Consider the following 20,475-nt stretch of genomic DNA (forward strand, 5'->3'; position numbering starts at 1 on the left):
GAATAATAATATCATGCTCTATATATAACTACAGCTTGTGCTCTTCCACCTGTCATTACACTGGAATTTTAACATAAGAAGAAGCAATAATGATCTGTACCCATACAAGGGAACTAAATACAATACGATTCAGATGTTTAAAAAATGATTACCTGACCTGGCACCTGGTGCACTCCTCCTTTGGATGTCTTTGTGTTTTTTAGCTGTAGCTGGTGGTGGCCTACATAAAATAATACTCTCAGCCATACTGAACACAAATCAGGGTTGTAGGATACTGAAGCCTGTGTTTGTGGTATTAAGCTAGAATAAAGGGGGGCAGCACATGGCATGGCCCAGTCACACACACATACCTATGGTCACTCGTGTGAGTCACTATTTGATGTATATCTGATACTAATGAGGTGTGAACAGAAGAAGACACAAGGAGAACATTGAAACTGCACATTGACAATGACGGGGCCAGAAGTTAGACAGCACTGTTAGTGACTCTACCGCCACGCCACACTTTTGAAAAATAATGTCATTGACATATTTAGAGTGAGAGAGTGAGAGCAGCATTTAAGATTCCGGTGGAATTATGCCAATTAGTTTATAGTGGTGTGGTTGCTGGCAGCACTGATATTACCATCCTCACATGATGAGCTGTACTGGCAATAAGCCAGCCTTCCATGTGCAGAGTTGTAGATCTCGCTGGTCATGAAGCTCAAGCCCACACCCCTCTGCACGCTATGCCACAAAGACTTCATTTGTATTGGCCTGCTCGTCCATGTCTTTTTGAACATGTGACACCACCTAATGTTAAAGTGCCGTTAGCCTGAGGGGAGAGAAACAGGAACACCTTATGCAAAAGAATTAACATGTTTAGTGGGAGAAAAAGTGTTCCCAATGAGTTCTGAAAGCTCCACTGTTTAACTTTTCTAATTAAAAATGAAAGCTGTTGGCATATTTGAAGTAAAAAACAAAATCCCTCCTCTGTAGATTGTGGCTGTTTGACGCTACTTCCTGCTCAAATCCAGTTTAAAAAAAAACTTTAATGTCATTATAATAAATGCTACACATCCAAAGTATTAACAGTTAATAACAGTGATTATACTAATAAACAGAGAACAATGAACAGGTGACAAGATCCTAACACTAATATCATTTATATTTGGTGTATGAAATGGAGGCCATTCGGAGTAGCTCAAGGCTTTGTTATGGCAACACCATATGCTGATTTGCATCTGTAACTTCAAACACTAAGCTTTATTTATTTTATGTTTTGCGACAGTTGAGCCCTGACACCTTATCTATTAGTGTTGGGTACAGAATTGTTTGCTCTTCCAAGTACGACGTCTTGTATTTGAACATCTTTTATATCGTATGGAGATTAGAGAATAATACTGCACTCCTTGACTTAAATTCAGAAGTTTTTGCAACAGTGCAATCATGTTCTATCAATGTTAGTCGCTAAAGTATTTTTCCATTAGGATAAGAATCCTTAATCACAATTATCAAATTTTTAACCATCTTTTTCATCTACATGGTCTAACTGGTAGAAGTTTGAATGAAGAATGAAACTGGGAGAAGGGAAAGAGACGTATAAACTAACCAATGTCAAAACCAGTAAATTAAGAATCAATAAAAATAAGCTTGGAGCATGAAACCATGACTAGAAATCCTAAAGAAGGCTAAAGACTAGTCTTTACACACAGACTGAGCCAAATACACAAGCTGAAGGCAGAAGTTAAAAAGGACGGGAAAAAGGTTGTAACCAGCAATAAAATATAGTGAAGAGAAAATAACTCTAGGATTTTGAGGAGTATCCAGAGACTTGGGCAAAACAAAGAGTGCATGATGCTGACGTTTTAAACCATTGCAGTCATAAGATCAGAAATCACACACTTCTGCCAGTCCTGTCTAACAATGATAGCGCCTGCAATAAAAACAAAATGGCATCATCCATCCATCTATTTTCCAACCTGCTGAATCAGCGCTGCTGCCTCGCAGTTGGGAGATCTGGGGACCTAAGTTTGCTTCCCGGGTCCTCCCTGCGTGGAGTTTGCATGTTCTCCCCGTGTCTGCGTGGGTTTCCTCCGGGCGCTCCGGTTTCCTCCCACAGTCCAAAGACATGCAGGTTAGGTGGATTGGCAATTCTAAATTGGCCCTAGTGTGTGCTTGGTGTGTGGGTGTGTTTGTGTGTGTAGGTTGGCACCCTGCCCGGGACTGGTTCCTGCCTTGTGCCCTGTGTTGGCTGGGATTGGCTCCAGCAGACTTTACTGTTATGTTAAAAATGCATCAAGCTGGAATAGAGATATAACCATTATATTCCCTTTTTCCCAAAACCCACAAAACTATGTTTCAACTATTTCTTGAGACCAAGGATAAGTTAAAAAAATTTAAAAACATACACCAGATCATGACACACAGCCACAGAGAGTCAGAGCTTGTCCTGCAGCACTGGACACAAAATAACACACCAGGCTCCAATAAGATGCCAACCTATCACACAGCATATTCATATTCACACCCATATCCACTCCCACCAGGCCAATGTGAAGTCACTAATCAAACTAACATGGAGGAGATCTGTGGGTTGTGGAGTGAAACCAGAGTATCAGCAATAAACCCACAGGAGCCAAAAAATAAATGGGCTGGGATGCGAATTCAAGGCATTGGATTAGTAAAGTAGAAACTTTAACCACTGGGCCGCAATGCCATAAACCCCTCAAATGCACCACTGATTGACATGAGAAACACTAATAAACTGAACGTACAAAATAGTAAAAACTATATTAACATTTATGCATTTATTTTTTTACAATGTATTCTAATACAATGCTAGAAACTTTCAATGCACTGTATGAATGCACAAAGAATTTGGTCAGAATTATATTGATTAGCTGTAGAAACTACGGTGTTGTACCATGTTAGCCATTATGAATGTAGTGAGAAGTTGAGCAAAATGACACCATTTATTGGCTAACTAGAAAGATTACAATATTCAGGCTTTCGAGGTAACTCATTACATCTTGCCTGAAGAAGGGACCCGAGTTGCCTCGAAAGCTTACATATTGTAATCTTTCTAGTTAGCCAATAAAAGGTGTCATTTTGCTCGACTTCTCACTACATTGATTGGCTGGAATGATATTAGATGTGATTCAACTTACACACCTGGTTACTCCGACTCATGGTCTTCCAGTAGCTGAGGAGTAACCTGACAGCAGTGAACACAAAGCAAGAAAAGGCGTGCAATTCATTGAAGGCAGCAGAGATGTAATCATTACAACCAGGTTCCACTTGAATATATAAATGTATTTAAACCAGCTAAGATTTCTGTTTTTATTAATCTTGAAATCACAAATTCACTGTTAATAATTTAAACAGGTAATGTGTTGATCGCTGTACTGTCAGTATGGGTTTTCTTCTCACATCCAAAAAACATCCATGTTAGAAAAATTGACATCACTTAATTGGCTCTCTATGAGTGAGTGTGAGAGTGCCCATTGACAAAATGGCACCCCATGCTTGTCTGCCTTACACCCTGTGATGCCAGGAAAAGTACCAGTTTCTCGCAAACCTTAACTAGATGAGCAGGTTAGGTGGTTGGCGTGGAAGGATAGGTAATTATACCTGTCCATCCATCCATCCATAATGCACCTTATGCAGCAGAGTGCTTGGATGAGATTGTTCTGCAAAATAATGTTTGGTGAAAATCAATAAAGACAATCAGAAAGATTGTCCCCCATTTTAAGTGGCATATTTCATAGTGTGCAGTGTCATTGTTTATAGAACAATGAATAATTTCATATAAAAAAACAAGAATGTCTGCGGTGGGTTGGCACCCTGCCCGGGATTGGTTCCTGTCTTGTGCCCTGTGTTGGCTGGGATTGGCTCCAGCAGACCCCCATGACCCTGTGTTCGGATTCAGCTGGTTGGATAATGGATGGATGGATGGATGGATGGATGGAAAATATGAATGTAAAGCCATCATTAAAAAGCAGAAAGTGACTGAAAAACCAAGTAGCAATATACAGTATCTTACGAATACATACTTTCAAAGGAGAATCTGCCATACTTCATGACTCTAGCATTTCTTTGGGAAGGAGTAACCTTTTTAGAGTGACATCACCTCCTCCTCCAAACTGAAAAGATGCAATGGAAGTTTCCTGAACTAGAGAAAAGTTACTTTAGCTCATTTCTCATTTTGACTCAGCACTGGTGAGCTAGTTGGCATAAGGTCATGGGTTTCACACCAGTTAGGGACTAAACTATTGGAGCATTGGTGTGAGAAGTGGGATAGTTCTCATGGTATAGTCTACAAATACTGAATGACATAACCACAATACGTACCAGAGTCTATTAACCCACTTAAATTTTAGGACAACTACATTTTAACAGGAAATGTGCTTGTGTTTTAGGTGATAGTAAACTGAACCCTCTGTATGTCAACCGGCCATAGTTCAACAATTCATTCATGGAGAGATGTTGTCAGGCTCCATTTATGGTAAGTCAGTTTCAAACTGATTTGTTTCCCTGTCTTTTTAAAGAGGTTTGTGTTTTTAGATGTACTCATTATGTAATTAGTAATTTGTATAGTTTGAATTTGCAGTTTACCTGTGAACTTGTCACATAGTTTGGAGTCTGAACTCAGTGAAATGAGCTACTGTATACAAAATTACACCGAATTGAATTGAATGTACAAGTGGGGAATAATCCTACCAGTTGATTTCCATGTGTGATTTCAAATAAATTAAATGCCATGTGGTGTTAAAAACAAAAACAAGGCGTTTTGATGCAGTAGAAAAAGTATTTCCTACTTTATAAATCATTTTATCTGAACTTTATCATCTCTTGAGAGAGTTGTCTTTTTTCCTTAGTTTTCATCAGGACTACACCAGACTCTGTCCCTTTCTTTTTTGTGTTCCATTGTAAATATTTTGGTAGTTTTTGTGACAACTGTTTTAATTTGAGGTAACTGGATTTCATTTTTTAATTGAGTCATTTTGTTTGTTAATTGTCTTCTACTTCGATTTTCTTCACTCTGTAATGATTAGCTATTGTGTTTACTTTCTGGCCTGGGGGAAGGCACACAACACCCTAGTCCTGCAGGTGTGCGGCCATTAAGACAATCACTTGTGGCTGCCTTACTGAAAGACCTTTTGAGCCTTAGTCTAGCCTGAGGCATTGAATACATTCCTTTTTGTCTCCCCATATTTGCCTTAGTCATGTTCAAGTAAATTGAATTAACATTTTTTTATAAACTACCAGTAACGATGGACTGCAGAATAACATGCAGTGAATACACTTGACTTATAGTTTTCATCTTCCTCCTCTTTAAGTTTATCATTCATTTTCTCAGAGGTTGATGCGCTTGCTGCTTCGTGAGCAACTCATTTTCTCCACCCTAGTGGCCCAGTTCTTTGCGGCATCTTTTTGCATTAAAACTGATTAAGTCAGTGTTTGTGTTGCAATTACTTAGTACGTTTTTTCTTAATTTTTCACTTAAGCTGGCATTTAAGTCTTCAATCTGCCTCAAGAATGATTTAGCCGTACGCATGCAATTAAAAGAGTAATAAAAATCATCACCCCGAAAGCGGACAGTAGATGTCACGTAGTATATGTGTACCAAATGCCAAGTCAACAGGTCAAACGGTTTGTGAGCTACAGATGATTTAAAATCCTGGACAGACAAACACACAGCCACAGTTGCGTATTATATAAGAAGATAGCCATTTAACAGAATAATACTTTCATCAAAGTCTTCAGTTCTGGGGATTCCTTTCCCACCTTTGGAATAAGCTGAGTGATGTTATCAGTTAAGAGCTGGGATTTATAATGATGAGGTTTTTGAGGAGTTCTTGCCTTGGGAGGTTAGAATTTGAATTTGCTTGATAAGGTTGTCCCCGTGTCTGCATGGGTTTCCTCCGGGCGCTCCGGTTTCCTCCCACAGTCCAAAGACATGCAGGTTAGGTGGATTGGCGATTCTAAAATTGGCCCTAGTGCGTGCTTGGTGTGTGAGTGGGTGTGTTTGTGTGTGTCCTGCGGTGGGTTGACACCCTGCCCAGGATTGGTTCCTGCCTTGTGCCCTGTGTTGGCTGGGATTGGCTCCAGCGGACCCCCGTGACCCTGTGTTCGGATTCAGCGGGTTGGAAAATGGATGGATGGATGGATTGATAAGGTTGTTTCTTTACTTAGTTTTGATTCTCGTGAATGCTCATTATTCTTTCAGAGACATTTTCTTTAATCAGACTTTTTTCTGATAATAGTTGTTTTCTTTTTGTTAACACTTAAATACTTTTGTGCTTAATCAAGTATCGAATTAAATACATATTATAATGAAATGTTGACTGACTGAATGACGATAACCGAAGCCCATTGTCTTTTAATTTTATGGGTGATGCCAAGTAACACAGCTAGTTTTAATTAAAACTTTAAATGTTGTGTTAAAGTTCCAAAAGGCTCATCAGTCTAAACTATTGCAGAACCTTTAATTTCATAACAGTTTTCACCTCTTCTGTCTTATGAACTGTAGTAGATTTCTGGACACCGGTTATTTCACCATCCTAGCATATGTTGACATTATTGTGATATAGTAAATGTAAAAGAGAAACAGCATAAAATATTTGATATATTCAATATGTACTGTATATTTGGTGGGCATTTTATCCAATGAGAGTATAAAATGAGTATAGAAGAAAGTTGTTTACATACATTTCTTACAGTTGGCGCAGAGGCTCAGAGTCACAAAGGGCAAACACTGGATGATATACAATTAGACCACAGATTTGGGTAATCTTGTAAACCTATATTTAGTCCAAATCTCCATAAACTGATGTCACTGCACTGTGCCAGAGACTTCACTCCATTACATGTTCCCAATTTTCCTTTTCGGTTGGATACTGTATCCTGATTTAAATGGACACAAAGAGCATCAGGAGGAGATGACAGCCCCTAGTAACTCTGTTCAAAGGTGATTCTATATGTATAATCAGAGACAGACACAAATTAGGGACCACTGCACATTATGTCTGCAGTGGGCTGCCGCCCTGCCCGGGGTTTGTTTCCTGCCTTGTGCCCTGTGTTGGCTGGGATTGGCTCCGGCAGACCCCTGTGACCCTGTAGTTAGGATATAGCGGGTTGGATGATGGATGGATGGATGGATAATAATAATAATAATAATAATAAATTTTATTTATATTGCACTTTATATTTTAGCAATCCCAAAGTGCTACAGAGTAAAAATAGAATAAAAAATAAAAAAAAACAGAAGAATCTATAAAATACATTAACAAAATGACTTTCTAAAAAGATGAGTTTTTAGGTTTCGTTTAAAGGCCTTGGTCGACTGTGGAGCTCTCAGGTAATCAGGGAGGGCATTCCACAGTCTCGGTGCCACAGATGAAAATGCCCTGTCACCCATGCTGCTGAGCTTAGTTCTGGAGACTTGAAGAGTGTTAGTGTGTACAGAGCGGAGGGAGCGTAAGGAGGTATGAGGGGTAAGGAGTTCCTGTAGATAAAGAGGGGCATGTCCATAAATGCACTGATGGGTAAGAAGGGAGACCTTATACTCTATTCTGAATGAAACAGGGAGCCAGTGAAGGGTTTTCAGAATTGGGGTGATGTGATCATGCTTTCGCACCCTCATCAGGATCCTGGCAGCGCTGTTCTGAATATACTGGAGTCTCTGGATACTCTTGCCAGGAATCCCAATGAGGAGCGCATTACAATAATCCAGCCTGGAGGAGACAAAGGCATGGACGAGCTTCTCTGCATCTGCCAGGGTGAGTAATGGGCGGAGTTTGGCGATGTTCTTGAGATGGTAAAAAGATGACTTACAGAGATATTTGATGTGGGTGTCAAAAGTAAGTTGGGAGTCCATTCTAACACCCAAATTAGTAACAGATGTGGAAAGAGGAATATTTTGGCCAGAGAAAGTAATACTGGTGATGGTAGAGGAGCGGAGATGATGTGATGTACCAACTAAGATGGCTTCTGTTTTGGATCTATTCAACTGAAGATGGATGGATGGATGGATGGATGGATGGATGGATGGATGGATGGATGGATGGATGGATGGACATTATGTGTAAAATAAACCAACCCCCAAAAGTCCAGTTTAGAAACTCCAGTCACCTGATCTCTGGGAGAACATCTAATCTGTACCCAACAGGTGGAGACAATGGAGTCCTAGCCTGTGAAACTGTCGTACTTCACTGGGCTGTTTGGTTCTATCATTGTATTAATTTTGATATTACTATAGAGAACGTTGTGAAAATGTAACAATAGGAAAGACTAAAAAACTATAACATGTTTTTAATTGAAAGACATATTTTGTACATGAGGAATTGTAAAAGTTAGATAAACTTACCCAGGGCTCCTTGACAGACATCTGTTCTGGTGGCACCTCCAATAATAAATTGTGGATTAGCACACAACTCCTAAAATAATCAAACAAAATTATACAGTGTGAGTTTAAATTCGGGATATTTTAGTGAACAGATCCATGAATCAGAGACACATGACTTCACACAGAATTTTACACTTCCATTTTTACACTTTAAACATTCATTATGTTCATCCTGGGTGTAGTGTTTCCACTGCTGCGTCACATATCCACAGACAAGGCGTGTGTTGATTTTCTCCAGATACTCTGGTTTGCTCTTACATGCTTCTGTAGGTTAATTGGACACTTTAAATTGACCCAACTGTAAATGCTGGCATTTACGAATATGCTTTATGCTGCATTGCCGTGTCTTGTGCCCACTGTTGCTGGGATGGACTCCAGTCGTTTGGCAGATGGAATGAGAGTGAACAGATAACAGGCACGGTGTGAAAGATCCAGTAACATCTTTAAAGATTTATATTTCAAGCTGAAAGAATAGAGGTTTGATCTTTAAAGTGACATACAGTTCACTACTCTCTATTGTTTTTCTTTTCATGGATACAGAATCTGCCACATCACACTGTGACAGAGAAATGTTTTCAATAAGAGACATGTAGTAAAGAAACATTGCTTGCTGTGGCACTGAAAATTTAAAGTGTTGTAAGTGGTGGTGAGCACACACTTAAAAATTACAGTTCTTTAATGGCATTTACTGGGTTGTGTGGTTCCTCGTAGAACCTCTGCTTGACAAAAAAACCATTTCATTCTGGCAAAGGTTCTTTTCCATATGAAATGGGTTCTTTGGACTTTGATAAGGCTCCTCATATGAGGACAAAACAGGAATCAGAAGGCTACCTAGCAGGCTACTAACTGATCAAGAAAACCTGAATTTATCCGGCATTATTGACTGCAGCTAGAGTCCTTTTATAATCATGAGCCCACTGATATTTCATAAATCTATTATCATTTTTTCATGGCTATTTATGGAACCCTCTGTGGATACAGATAAATAAAGGTTCTTTCTGGAACCTTCATGTGGATGGTTCCCCTATGCTGCGGTGGGTTGGCACCCTGCCCAGGATTGGTTCCTGCCTTGTGCCCTGTGTTGGCTGGGATTGGCTCTGGCAGACCCCCGTGGCCCTGTGTTCGGATTCAGCGGGTTGGAAATGGATGGATGGATGGGTTCCCCTATGGCATTACTCTGAAGCACTACTTTTCAGAATCAGAATCAGAATTCACCCTAATGTGTACTACACTGAAAAAAAAAATGTGATGATTTACACTTAATATTTTCAATCTGAACCAATATAATTCTTTTTAGCTTATTGATCCCACAATTTTTAAGTTGAGGCAAATCATTTAGAGTGATTAGGAGCAATTCACTTGTTTTATACTAAATCTATTTTTTAAGTTGTTGTTCTTTTTTGGCAGTTGGAAAGCCAGCACGCTGGAAAGATCGACCAGAAGAATATACAAATGGCCCCTCAAACACAGCACACAAGCAAACTAAAATATTAAGTTAACTGAAATAGGATTTCTAAGTTTATTCCCTCCACCATAGCTTACTTTGGTAGAAACAATTTTTTTTACTTTGATTGAGATCTGAAACCAAATATTTCAAGCTACAACACTAAATGACTAATCTTAAGTTGCTTGAAAGAGAAATTTACGTTGAATGAACAACATCAATGTTATTTTTTCAGTGTAGGAATTTATCTTAAAAGCATTGGTGCAACATCCAAGGATAACACAGAATACAAAAGATAAATTAATATAAAATGATAAAATATGATGCAGCATACAAGGCCAATATAAAACATAAAAAGATAGAAGGATTAAAATATCCAGGCAGTCCATTGTGCAGGTAAGTATACAATACACAGATACTAAGTAGAAGCTCAGACCTGATTATTCAGAATAACTGCATGTGGAAAAAAACTGTTTAGGTGACGTGCTGTTTTAACTTTCATTGCATGAAGACATTTGCCGGAGGGAAGTCTTTGGAACAGGTGATATCCTGGGTGAGTCGGATCAGCGATGATCTTTGTGGCCCTTTTCCATATCCTGGACTCGTATTGGACTTTAATTTGTGGTAATTTACAGCCTACAATCCTTTCCCAGGCTTTAATGATGCATTGCAGATTGGCTGTAGCCTGAACAGAGGCAGCACCGAACCAGACATTTATACAGGAGGTCAGAACGGAGGGAGATTGAATTTCCTCAGTTGGTGCAAAAGGAACATTTTCTGATGGGTTTTCTTAATAATGCATGGGATGTTATTGTCACACGTAAGGTTTTGTAACAGCACAGCACCCAGAAACATAAATGATTCTGTCATCCCAATGGTTAAGTCATTTATAGCAAGTGATAGGTGAGTGCATGACTGTTTCCTGAAATCTATGATCATCTCCAGAGTTGTTTTGAATATTAACATCCAAATTATTATGGCTGCACCAAAATGTTAGATTTTCCACCTCTTGTCTGTAAATGGCCTCATCTTTGTTTGAAATGAGGACAATTAGTGTGATGTCATCTGCAAATTTAAGAAGTTTGACAGACGAATCACCAGAAGTAGAGTCATTTGTATGAAGTGAGAAGAGTAGTGGGGAAAGGACACATCTCTGCGGTGCAACAGTACTGAGGGGCAATGGGTCATACATGTGTGTGCCCAACCACACTGTACTGCTTCCTGTCTGTAAGAAAGTCTGTGATCCAATGGCAGATTGAGTTTCTTATCTAGGAGCTCTCGGATGAGTGTATTGAAAGCAGAGCTAAAGTCCACAAACGATCCTCACATCTGCCCCTGGCTTATCAAGGTAAAGCTCAGGCCTAAATTCACTGCATCATCCACAGACCGGATGGCTCCTTATGCAAACTGAAAAGGGTCCAAAACACCTTTTTTAGAAATCTTGAGGTAATTCAGAATAAGACGTTCAAAGGTCTTCATTACCACTGAGATTAAAGCTACTGGTCTGTTGTCAGTTGGGCCTATGACCTTTGATTTATTTGCTACTGGAATGATAGTAGAGGTCTTGAAGCAGGCAGGAACAGAGCACAGATCCAAAGATTAGTTGAAAAGGTCTACAAATACTGTAGACAAGTGGTCTGCACAGTGCCTGAGTGTGAAAGGGGAAATAAAGACCAGGCCTACAGCTTTTTTAAAATTTTGCCTTTTGAATAAGCTGGAGACGTCATCTGCAGTGATGACAGGAGTGGGAGGCCGAGGGGAAGAAAAGTGCTGAGCAGGAACAGTGAGAACGTCAGGTAGATTTATGTCTCACAGACTTTCAAAGCAGCCGTGAAACTGATTTTACTGATTAGTCGGAATAGGGTCAGCAGAACCGTGTGTTTGTTTCTTGTAATTAGTGACCAGTTTAAGGTATCTCCAAACTGATGTGCTGTTGTTTGCAGAGGATTGATTATTCCTGTAGCTTATCTGAGAATTTCCTTTTTGCAACTTTGACCCCTCTCTCCAAGAAATACTTGGCTTTCCTGTACTTGTCACGATTGCCAGATCTGAACGCACACTCTTTGTCTTGGTGCTGGGGTGAACCAAGGCTTATCGTTATCAAGGCTCTTTTACATCCTTACTTCTAACAGTGCAGCTGTTTCTGCTCCTCTCTACAACATCATACACACATCAAGTGTAAAGTGAGAATACTTTAGTTCCCTATTTTAAAGTCAATCACCACTTTTCTAGTTTTAATGGCATTTAGTTCCATGACATGTATGTAACACCTTTTATCCAGTTGGATCACCTCCTTCATTTTCTGCCTTATTAAGCACACTTTCTACGTGCAGGCTTACCGTAATTTGAGATGAGTCCAGCAAGACTGGTGTTATCAGCATACATGACAATTCTTACAGAGATAACATCTAAAATGTAGTTGCCTGCGTTTGGTAAATAAGGGAGTGGGAATTAAGATACATTCCCGGGGATCACACATTGTCTGGGTTAGAGACGGTATCATTAAAATTATGGTAATTATTAGGAATACTTAATAAAATACTGAATTAATAATAGCTAGCTACATTTCCTATCAAAGACAGGTAATAGAATAAATTTTAAAATATTTAATATTTGACATCCTTTGCCTTATATACCATATGTACTCTCAGCATTCATCCTACACTATTATTCAGTATCCTTTGGTGTCTCAGCCTGCCTTGTTCGTGCCCCCCATCACAATCGCGCTCCTGTAAAGCCTGCTTCTCCGACTCTTGTCATTTTGAGGTGCACTGCTTGCTGTCCGCTAATTGACTACCACCAATGGTAGACAGGCCCCCGTTACCTACTGTGTAAACATCTTTGTATTCCTGCAAATACTTCCTGTGCAAGCCTGATCATTCCAGCCACTCCTCATTGACACTCCGTTGGTCATTAAAGCAAGCACTTACACCCACCAAGTATAGAAACATCACAGTAGGACAGACAGTGGTAGGGAAAAAGAAAGAAAAAGGAGGAAAAAGATCAAAAATATGCATAGAATCTGGAGATCAAACCAGTGTGGTCGCTCCTATTGAGTACTTGTAGCAGCAGGAGCAACCAAACACTCCAGGGATCATCCTACAGAAGTCTAAAGATGGTGGTAGGATAATGGAGTCATGTTCTGGGCATCCAAGGTAGCTGGGAAAGACAACGAATAGTGATAAACGTGTGTGCTGGTGCCTCAGGCGGTCAGTGAAGACCGAGGGCAGATGACTTTGAGAAAGACACACTAAGCTCAGAGAAAGACAAAAGAGAAGCTCGTCCAGGTGGTCTTTTATTCTTGGATTATTGCAATTTATTTTTTGATCATTTTAACTTTCACATGTAATTAGTTTTATGGATAATTTATTTTTTAAAGACTTAGCATTGTACTTTTATTGGACAATAATTTTTTTAGAATAAACTGCCCTACGGTTGTTTACACCAGTATTGTTGTTTGTGTCCTCACTGCACTAGTCCATCCTTGGTACAGGAATATTAATGTGCTGGGAGACAGGAGATGCAAAGGCTGTGGGCACCTGGGTCATCACACCAACCTTGGACAGGGTGCCAATCCTTGTAGAGCCTATACACTCACAGCAGGCAACTTTACAATTACCAAGTAAACTAACAGGCACACCTTTTGGGCATGCTGTATGTACTGTATGTCACCTTACCACACAGACAAGGTGAGAAGGTGCAGAGTTCACACAGACAATGAACGGATGCAGGATTTAAAGCAGGATCTGTGAGGCAGCTATGGTAAGTAGTGACTGTAGTGTTAAATATACTGAGATTATAGAAAATAAACAGGCTTTCACCTGCCTGAGACTGGAAAACTGCTCCAACCGCTTCTAGCACCTTACTGTTGCCTTCATCAAATATTCAGTTGTTTGACAGGTAGATTTTCACCTTTTTGTGTTTTAAAATGGATAACTAAATTTGCCTAAAAGCTTTTTTCTATTTTCTCTTCTTTCTAGTTACTTAATTATGAAGACATTACTGTTATCAAAACTTCACTTCTGTTATTATTGATTAAACAAATAATTAAATATACAATCAGGCTTCAAATTCAGGTAGCTTTTCACATTTTGTTTTATTCTTTATTGCCCCTATTAGTAGATCCATGAATGTTAAAATTGCTTTACACATTACTTATTAATATTACTTGTCTGACACCTTTATCCAAAGTGACTTGGAACATTTCAGAGATACAATTGATTACATTTCTCCCCCCCGCCCAGTTGTAGCACAGGCAGGTGAAGTGACTTGCTCATGGTGACACAGTGTCAGCAGTGGGATCTGACGTCTAAAGCACTAACCACTACACCACATTGCCTTCCTCTGGGTTTGGGCATTTGTCATCATAAAGTTTATCTACTGTACTTCTATAACTCTAATTTTTAAAAAAAGTAAAACTGAATTGAATTAAGGTTCATCCTTTCCAGTAGAGTTCAATTTTAATATTGCGGGATTGAATGGCAACTCCTGTAAACACATTAAATGTCTCCCTGGTTGTAGAGCAATTTTCCACAGCTCTTTATCTTCTCAATTGTCATTTGAATGCTTTAAGGAATTTATTTAAAATTTATTTAAAAAAAAGAGAAAAAAATCTGTTTGATGATACGATACATGTACTGTATATACTCTTGGCTCAGGAATTCAATCAAAGCAAAGTGCCTCTCTCAACTATGAGCCTCGGAATTACAGGACAGCCTTCTTTGCCAGTTGCACTAAAGTAGAATTACTTTGGCCCAAGTAAATAAGCAGGTTTCTGATGTCTTAACTGTAACTGCAAAGGTTTCGTATCACAGAGCAGCGGGCTGTCTCTTTCTCTTTTCCTTTTTGCCCCTCTTTACACTCATCCTCCCCGAGAACAAAGTCTAATGAGCTCCCAAAAGTCACCAGCAAAGCAATCACTCCGGTTCCCAGCTCTTGTGTGTTTCACATCGTCATATGGAGAGGATCACCAGTAAGCAGCAGCTTATCAAGTTGCATTAAAAGAGAATTCAATTGGTATGGTGACGGAGAAATCCCACCGTTGCTGTCATGTACAGATGTAGCTGATACATTACGTTTCTCTCTCCATATATATTGAATTGTGTGGTGGCACAGTGATGACTGCGTGTCTAAAGAAACAAAGCACCCCGTTGGTCGTGTTGTGTTGATTGTTGGTACTGTTGTATTGTCACTAGTCTGTGGGAGACATGCAAGTAAGAACTTGACACTACCCAAAGAAGAGTCTGTTTTCAAATCAAGTTGATTTTAGCGTATATTGATTTGTGTCGAGTATATTGAGCTGTAACTTTCTGGACACACTTGCCTGGAAGTTCTAAGTGTTTAAAATACAAATTGCTTAATCTAAGTCACTGGGTATTTGTCATCATAATGTTCATCTACATGCATAACCTGAATAAGATCACCGTAAGGAGTTATAAAAGTTGTGAAAGTTGTTAAAAAATCATATGCGAACATAGTAGGAGACTGAACAAAAACTATGTTTAAAATATTTCAGAAAATACACAAAATTGTGGTTTACACAATTGCCTCACAGTACAGCTGCCTGTGTGGACTTTGCATGTTCTCCAGGTATTCCAGTTTTCCTCCCACTTCCCACAGATGCACAGGGTTAGGTAAGCTGGTGAATCTAAATTAGGCCCATATGAGTGAGGGTGGCTGTGCCCTGCTATGGACTTGTGCCACACCAGGTATGGTTCTTGCCTTGTTCCCGATTCCACTGGGATATTCTCTGACCCTTTGGAATTAAGCAAATTTGCAAATGGATGGGGGCGGCACGGTGGCGCAGTGGGTAGCGCTGCTGCCTCGCAGTTGGGAGATCTGGGGACCTGGGTTTGCTTCCCGGGTCCTCCCTGCGTGGAGTTTGCATGTTCTCCCCGTGTCTCCGTGGGTTTCCTCCGGGCGCTCCGGTTTCCTCCCACAGTCCAAAGACATGCAGGTTAGGTGGATTGGAGATTCTAAATTGGCCTGTGTGTGTGTGTGTGTGTGTGTCCTGCAGTGGGTTGGCACCCTGCCCAGGATTGGTTCCTGCCTTGTGCCCTGTGTTGGCTGGGATTGGCTCCAGCAGACCCCCGTGACCCTGTGTTCGGATTCAGCGGGTTGGAAAATGGATGGATGGATGCAAATGGATGGATGAATGGATATACCATATTACAATGTTTATCTTCATCTTTAACCAATATAAGGTGACATTCAGAATTTTGCAATTAATGAAGTAGACACTTTGGAAATATTGAAACCCATCAATTATACCCAGTTCTACACTTTATACATTAGATTAGATAAACTTTATTAATCCCAATTATAATTGTAAAGTATATAGAAAATATTAGTATAAATTTTGAAAAAGTAGAACTGCTTGAGTACGTCTTTGAAACATTTACATACAAGTACATTTGATTATGTACTTTATGAGTATTAGCTTGTTTGAATTGTTTTCTTAGATTGAACATTGACTTCCATTATGCAGCTAAACACAGGGTTAAATATTAGTCACAAATACAAACACTGGACTGCTGTGTTTACGGTAGTCCTATTACTATTTACTAATGATATCCGATATTTACTACTTACTATTTAAGCAGCTTGTCCAATATGAAGTATGCAGGCTGTTAGGAGTCTGACTTTGTAGGTCTGCCTATTTATAAATTATAGTCAGTTAGAAGTATTTGACTTGAAATGTGAGCCTTTCATTTCACGGCATTCCATTGATTAATCATATTATTTGTCAAATTCCTTAAGAACACGCAGCATATATATATAAATATTAGGACGACAAACAAGACTATATGGATGTCTCTCCATAAACAGAGCTAGGAAGTGCTGTGCTCCTGTCTTGTTATTTGCTTTGTGACAAAGAGCTATACAAGATAAACAATGACTGACTAATTAAATAAAATAATCATCCTTTATTCTAGATTTTATCCCATCCCAAGTCATTTTACAGTACACAAACTCTATATAAATTGCAAGTTGGAGCACAGGCAGATTAAGCAACTTACTCAGAGTCGCACAGTGATATGGGTGCAGGGATTGAACTGGCAACCAAGTGATTTAATGACCTGCATCCTCCCAGGCTGCTTAATCTGTAAAATAATTAACAGCAAAAGCTGCATGCATTTGGCAAAAAATGAAACTTGAGTGATTTCTTAGGGAAGGCTGAAGGTACATTGAAAATCACAGCACTTTGACCCCAGAAAACACAACTTGAAAAGTCGCTTGACCCCACAGTTTCACATTTTTTTTTCACAACCTTCCATCAATCACAAATTTTTATAAACTGCCTTAGCACAACCACAAAACACGTTGCAAAGCAGTTGACCAAGACTACAGTTTGACATAAATGATTTTAAACTATACTGTTGTTGTTTATGTTACTCTTTAATGGAACTGGCTGCCCTATTGGCACATCCCTTAATAAATGAGACAAATCCAACTGTACAATTTCAGTAAGATGCATTAGTAAGGGATGGAGATATAACAATGATTAAATTAAACTTACTTTTGGCCTCTTCCACACCACACCTCGGGTTTTGGATGAGTAAGGTCCCAGCTCATTATAACCAATGGACTCTGGCGCGGCAGGAAAGATGTCATCTTTAAAGAGTGTGCCAGCCTTCAAGCACTCCCTCTGAAGCACCTCATAGTCCTGATTCAGATATTTTGAAGCCTGGTCATTTGTACCAAATCCTGCACAAAGAGCCTTCTGCCTGGCTACCCGATCTGCAATTCCAGACATGCTGAATGCTGAGCGAATGTGCACACAAGCAGAAGCCACTCCAGCTGTTAGGTGGCCCTAGGTGGGTTAAGCCCTTCCTTATAGGGTTTCGTTAACACACATCAGGAAATGCACCAAGGGTGTGTTTGTGAAGGGTGGAGCTAGTCATGGAGGGAGGGTGGGTGAGATTAAGCATGAGAAGAGATTTTCTAAGGCTCACTGGAATAGTGATATCAAGTTTCAATAAACCTGTGTGCCCCCCTGTTTTTCTTCCAGGTATATCATGAGGTTACTGTTTATACTCTGGGAAGAAAAACAAAACACTCTCTATTTTACAAAATGTAGTCCTTTCTATGGTGTCCATCATAAAGTTTTCTGAAAGAATAGTATTGTTCAAAAGTACAACTGTTTTCAAAAGAAGGAAGCACCAGAATGTGTAAAATAAGTAAGAGAATGAAAAGATCTGTACACAAAATTACATAAATAGCTGGAACAGTACTAAAGGACTGTAGAATATTTGACATGGTTGCTAATCACAACTTGTTGGATTTTATCCGCACCAACTCTGGGTCTGAGCTTTTTCTTACAGGATTTGGAAGAATGGGCGGCATGGTGGTGCAGTGGTAGTGCTGCTGCCTCGCAGTTAGGAGACCTGGGGACCTGGGTTCACTTCCCGGGTCCTCCCTGCGTGGAGTCTGCATGTTCTCCCCGTGTCTGCGTGGGTTTCCTCCGGGCGCTCTGGTTTCCTCCCACAGTCCAAAGACATGCTGGTTAGGTGGATTGGCGATTCTAAATTAGCCCTAGTGTGTGCTTGGTGTGTGGGTGTGTTTGTGTGTGTCCTGCGATGGGTTGGCGCCCTGCCCCAGATTGGTTCCCTGCATTGTGCCCTGTGTTAGCTGGGATTGGCTCCAGCAGACCCCCGTGACCCTGTGTTCGGATTCAGCGGGTTGGAAAATGGATGGATGGATTTGGAAGAATGCTATAACCAACACTACATGTACACATTTTTCCACCTATGTCTACAAAACTGCATGGAGCCTGAGCTACTCCATGAAGCATGAGGCACAGAGCAGGAATCAACACTGAACAGTGAGCAGACCACCACAGGAAACACGCACATTCACAAAGACCGCACCAATCTACTGAACAAGGCACCAGTCCACCATGACACCCACCCACACCCACTCAGATACTCATTTTTCTGCATATTAGAAAACCTCAGTATATTTCCACAAGAATTCAGGAGAATGAGAACATAACTGATATCACTGGAGAGCACATAATGTAAGCTGATTTATTTTTATGATTAAGTAAAATAAAGTTCTACATTTTAATACCTTCTTGTTTATCATGGCGCCATTAAGTACCAATGTGTTGCATGTTGGTTGGACATGCAGTGAACAATTTCACTGCACTTTGTACATGTGGCAATACTACCAGCAGATCTACTAATAAGAAACACACAGAAACAGTGAGAACACACACACAGTCCACGTCCACAGTGACCGAGTCACCAATCAGCCTAACCTGAATATCCGTAGTACGTGGGAGATAGCAAAGTACTCCTCAGAACCTCTCACAGACAACAACAGATGTTCCTGGAACGGTGAGATGGCAGCACTACCAACTAGGACACCATGCTGCCCTCAAAAAAGCAGTTATAAACTGCATGCTCTTAATATAAAACTTTAAGTCACACAGAGCAATCGGGCACTAACACAAAATAAAACAAACTGGTAAGTGTTTTTAGCCTTGTGGTCTAATGGCAGCACATAACTGGTTTTGGTAGTAGACTTTCCAAAGCTCTCATTCATTGATTCTGGGGCAGATTGATCAACAACAGTGGGAAAAGGTCAACTCCCCACCTTGAATTGCCCATAATTACCACAATCAACTCAACTTAGGTGAAGTAGGAACCTGACTGAATTAAAACAAAGTTCTGTTTTTTAATCTTGTTTAATCATTCTTGTTCATCTTGGCACTAGAGACCGGCAAATACGTGGCATGTTGGTCAGCCATGAAAGTAAGAATTTCATTTCAGTCTGTAAACGTCACACGACACTATTGCTAATGTCTAGTGTTCTGAGACCTGGTGCAGAAACTCTCATCACTCTGACAAAGGGAGAGCAATACATTGATGGCTTCATATCAGTTACAGTTCCTGGATGAGTTGGAAGTTCACTGATAATATTCCAGCTGAAATGAGTCCATCCATGTATCCATTTACTAAACCCCTTTCTTCAATTACAGAGCTGCAGGGAATTGGGGCCCATCCAGGCATAGGCAGATGGGACCTAAGGCAGAAACTATCCCTGCATGGGACACCAAATCAGACAGACAGACTGATCTTTATTTGTCCCCAGCGGAAATTGTTTTTCTTGTACAAAAGCTACTTAAAAAATAAATACATAAATAGATACAGCAAACATGTTAAGATTTACTAACAGTATGTGGAGTTAATTATCTTGATTTGGTCACCTTTAAAATCCATCCATCCATCCATTTTCCAACTCGCTCAATCCGAACACAGGGTCACGGGGGTCTGCTGGAGCCAATCCCAGCTAACACAGGGCACAAGGCAGGGAACCAATCTGGGGCAGGGCGCCAACCCATCGCAGGACACACACACACACACCCACACACCAAGCACACACTAGGGCCAATTTAGAATCGCCAATCCACCTAACCTGCATGTCTTTGGACTGTGGGAGGAAACCGGAGCGCCCGGAGGAAACCCACGCAGACACGGGGAGAACATGCAAACTCCACGCAGGGAGGACCCGGGAAGCAAACCCAGGTCTCCTAACTGCGAGGCAGCAGCACTACCACTGCGCCACCGTGCCGCCCTCATCTTTAAAATGTGGGAGGAAATTTGAGAACATACTAAGCAGGAAATGAATCCAACTT

The 20,475-nt window shown here is 40.2% G+C and overlaps 1 protein-coding gene across 1 annotated transcript in view; it reads right to left on the reverse strand.

Annotated features, from left to right (window-relative positions):
- Positions 1-17,682, reverse strand: part of capn8 (calpain 8) — a 74,538-nt gene extending 56,856 nt beyond the window's left edge. Inside the window, exons 1-2 of the mRNA XM_028820864.2 lie at positions 17,353-17,682; positions 8,351-8,420 (exon numbers count right to left, since the gene is read on the reverse strand). Coding sequence (XP_028676697.1) covers positions 8,351-8,420; positions 17,353-17,589 — 307 coding nt within the window. The 5' untranslated portion in view covers positions 17,590-17,682. The remainder of the gene's footprint in view (positions 1-8,350; positions 8,421-17,352) is intronic.
- Positions 17,683-20,475: the final 2,793 nt, after the last annotated feature.

This window comes from Erpetoichthys calabaricus, chromosome 15, assembly GCF_900747795.2.
Source record: "Erpetoichthys calabaricus chromosome 15, fErpCal1.3, whole genome shotgun sequence".
NCBI lineage: Eukaryota > Metazoa > Chordata > Cladistia > Polypteriformes > Polypteridae > Erpetoichthys > Erpetoichthys calabaricus.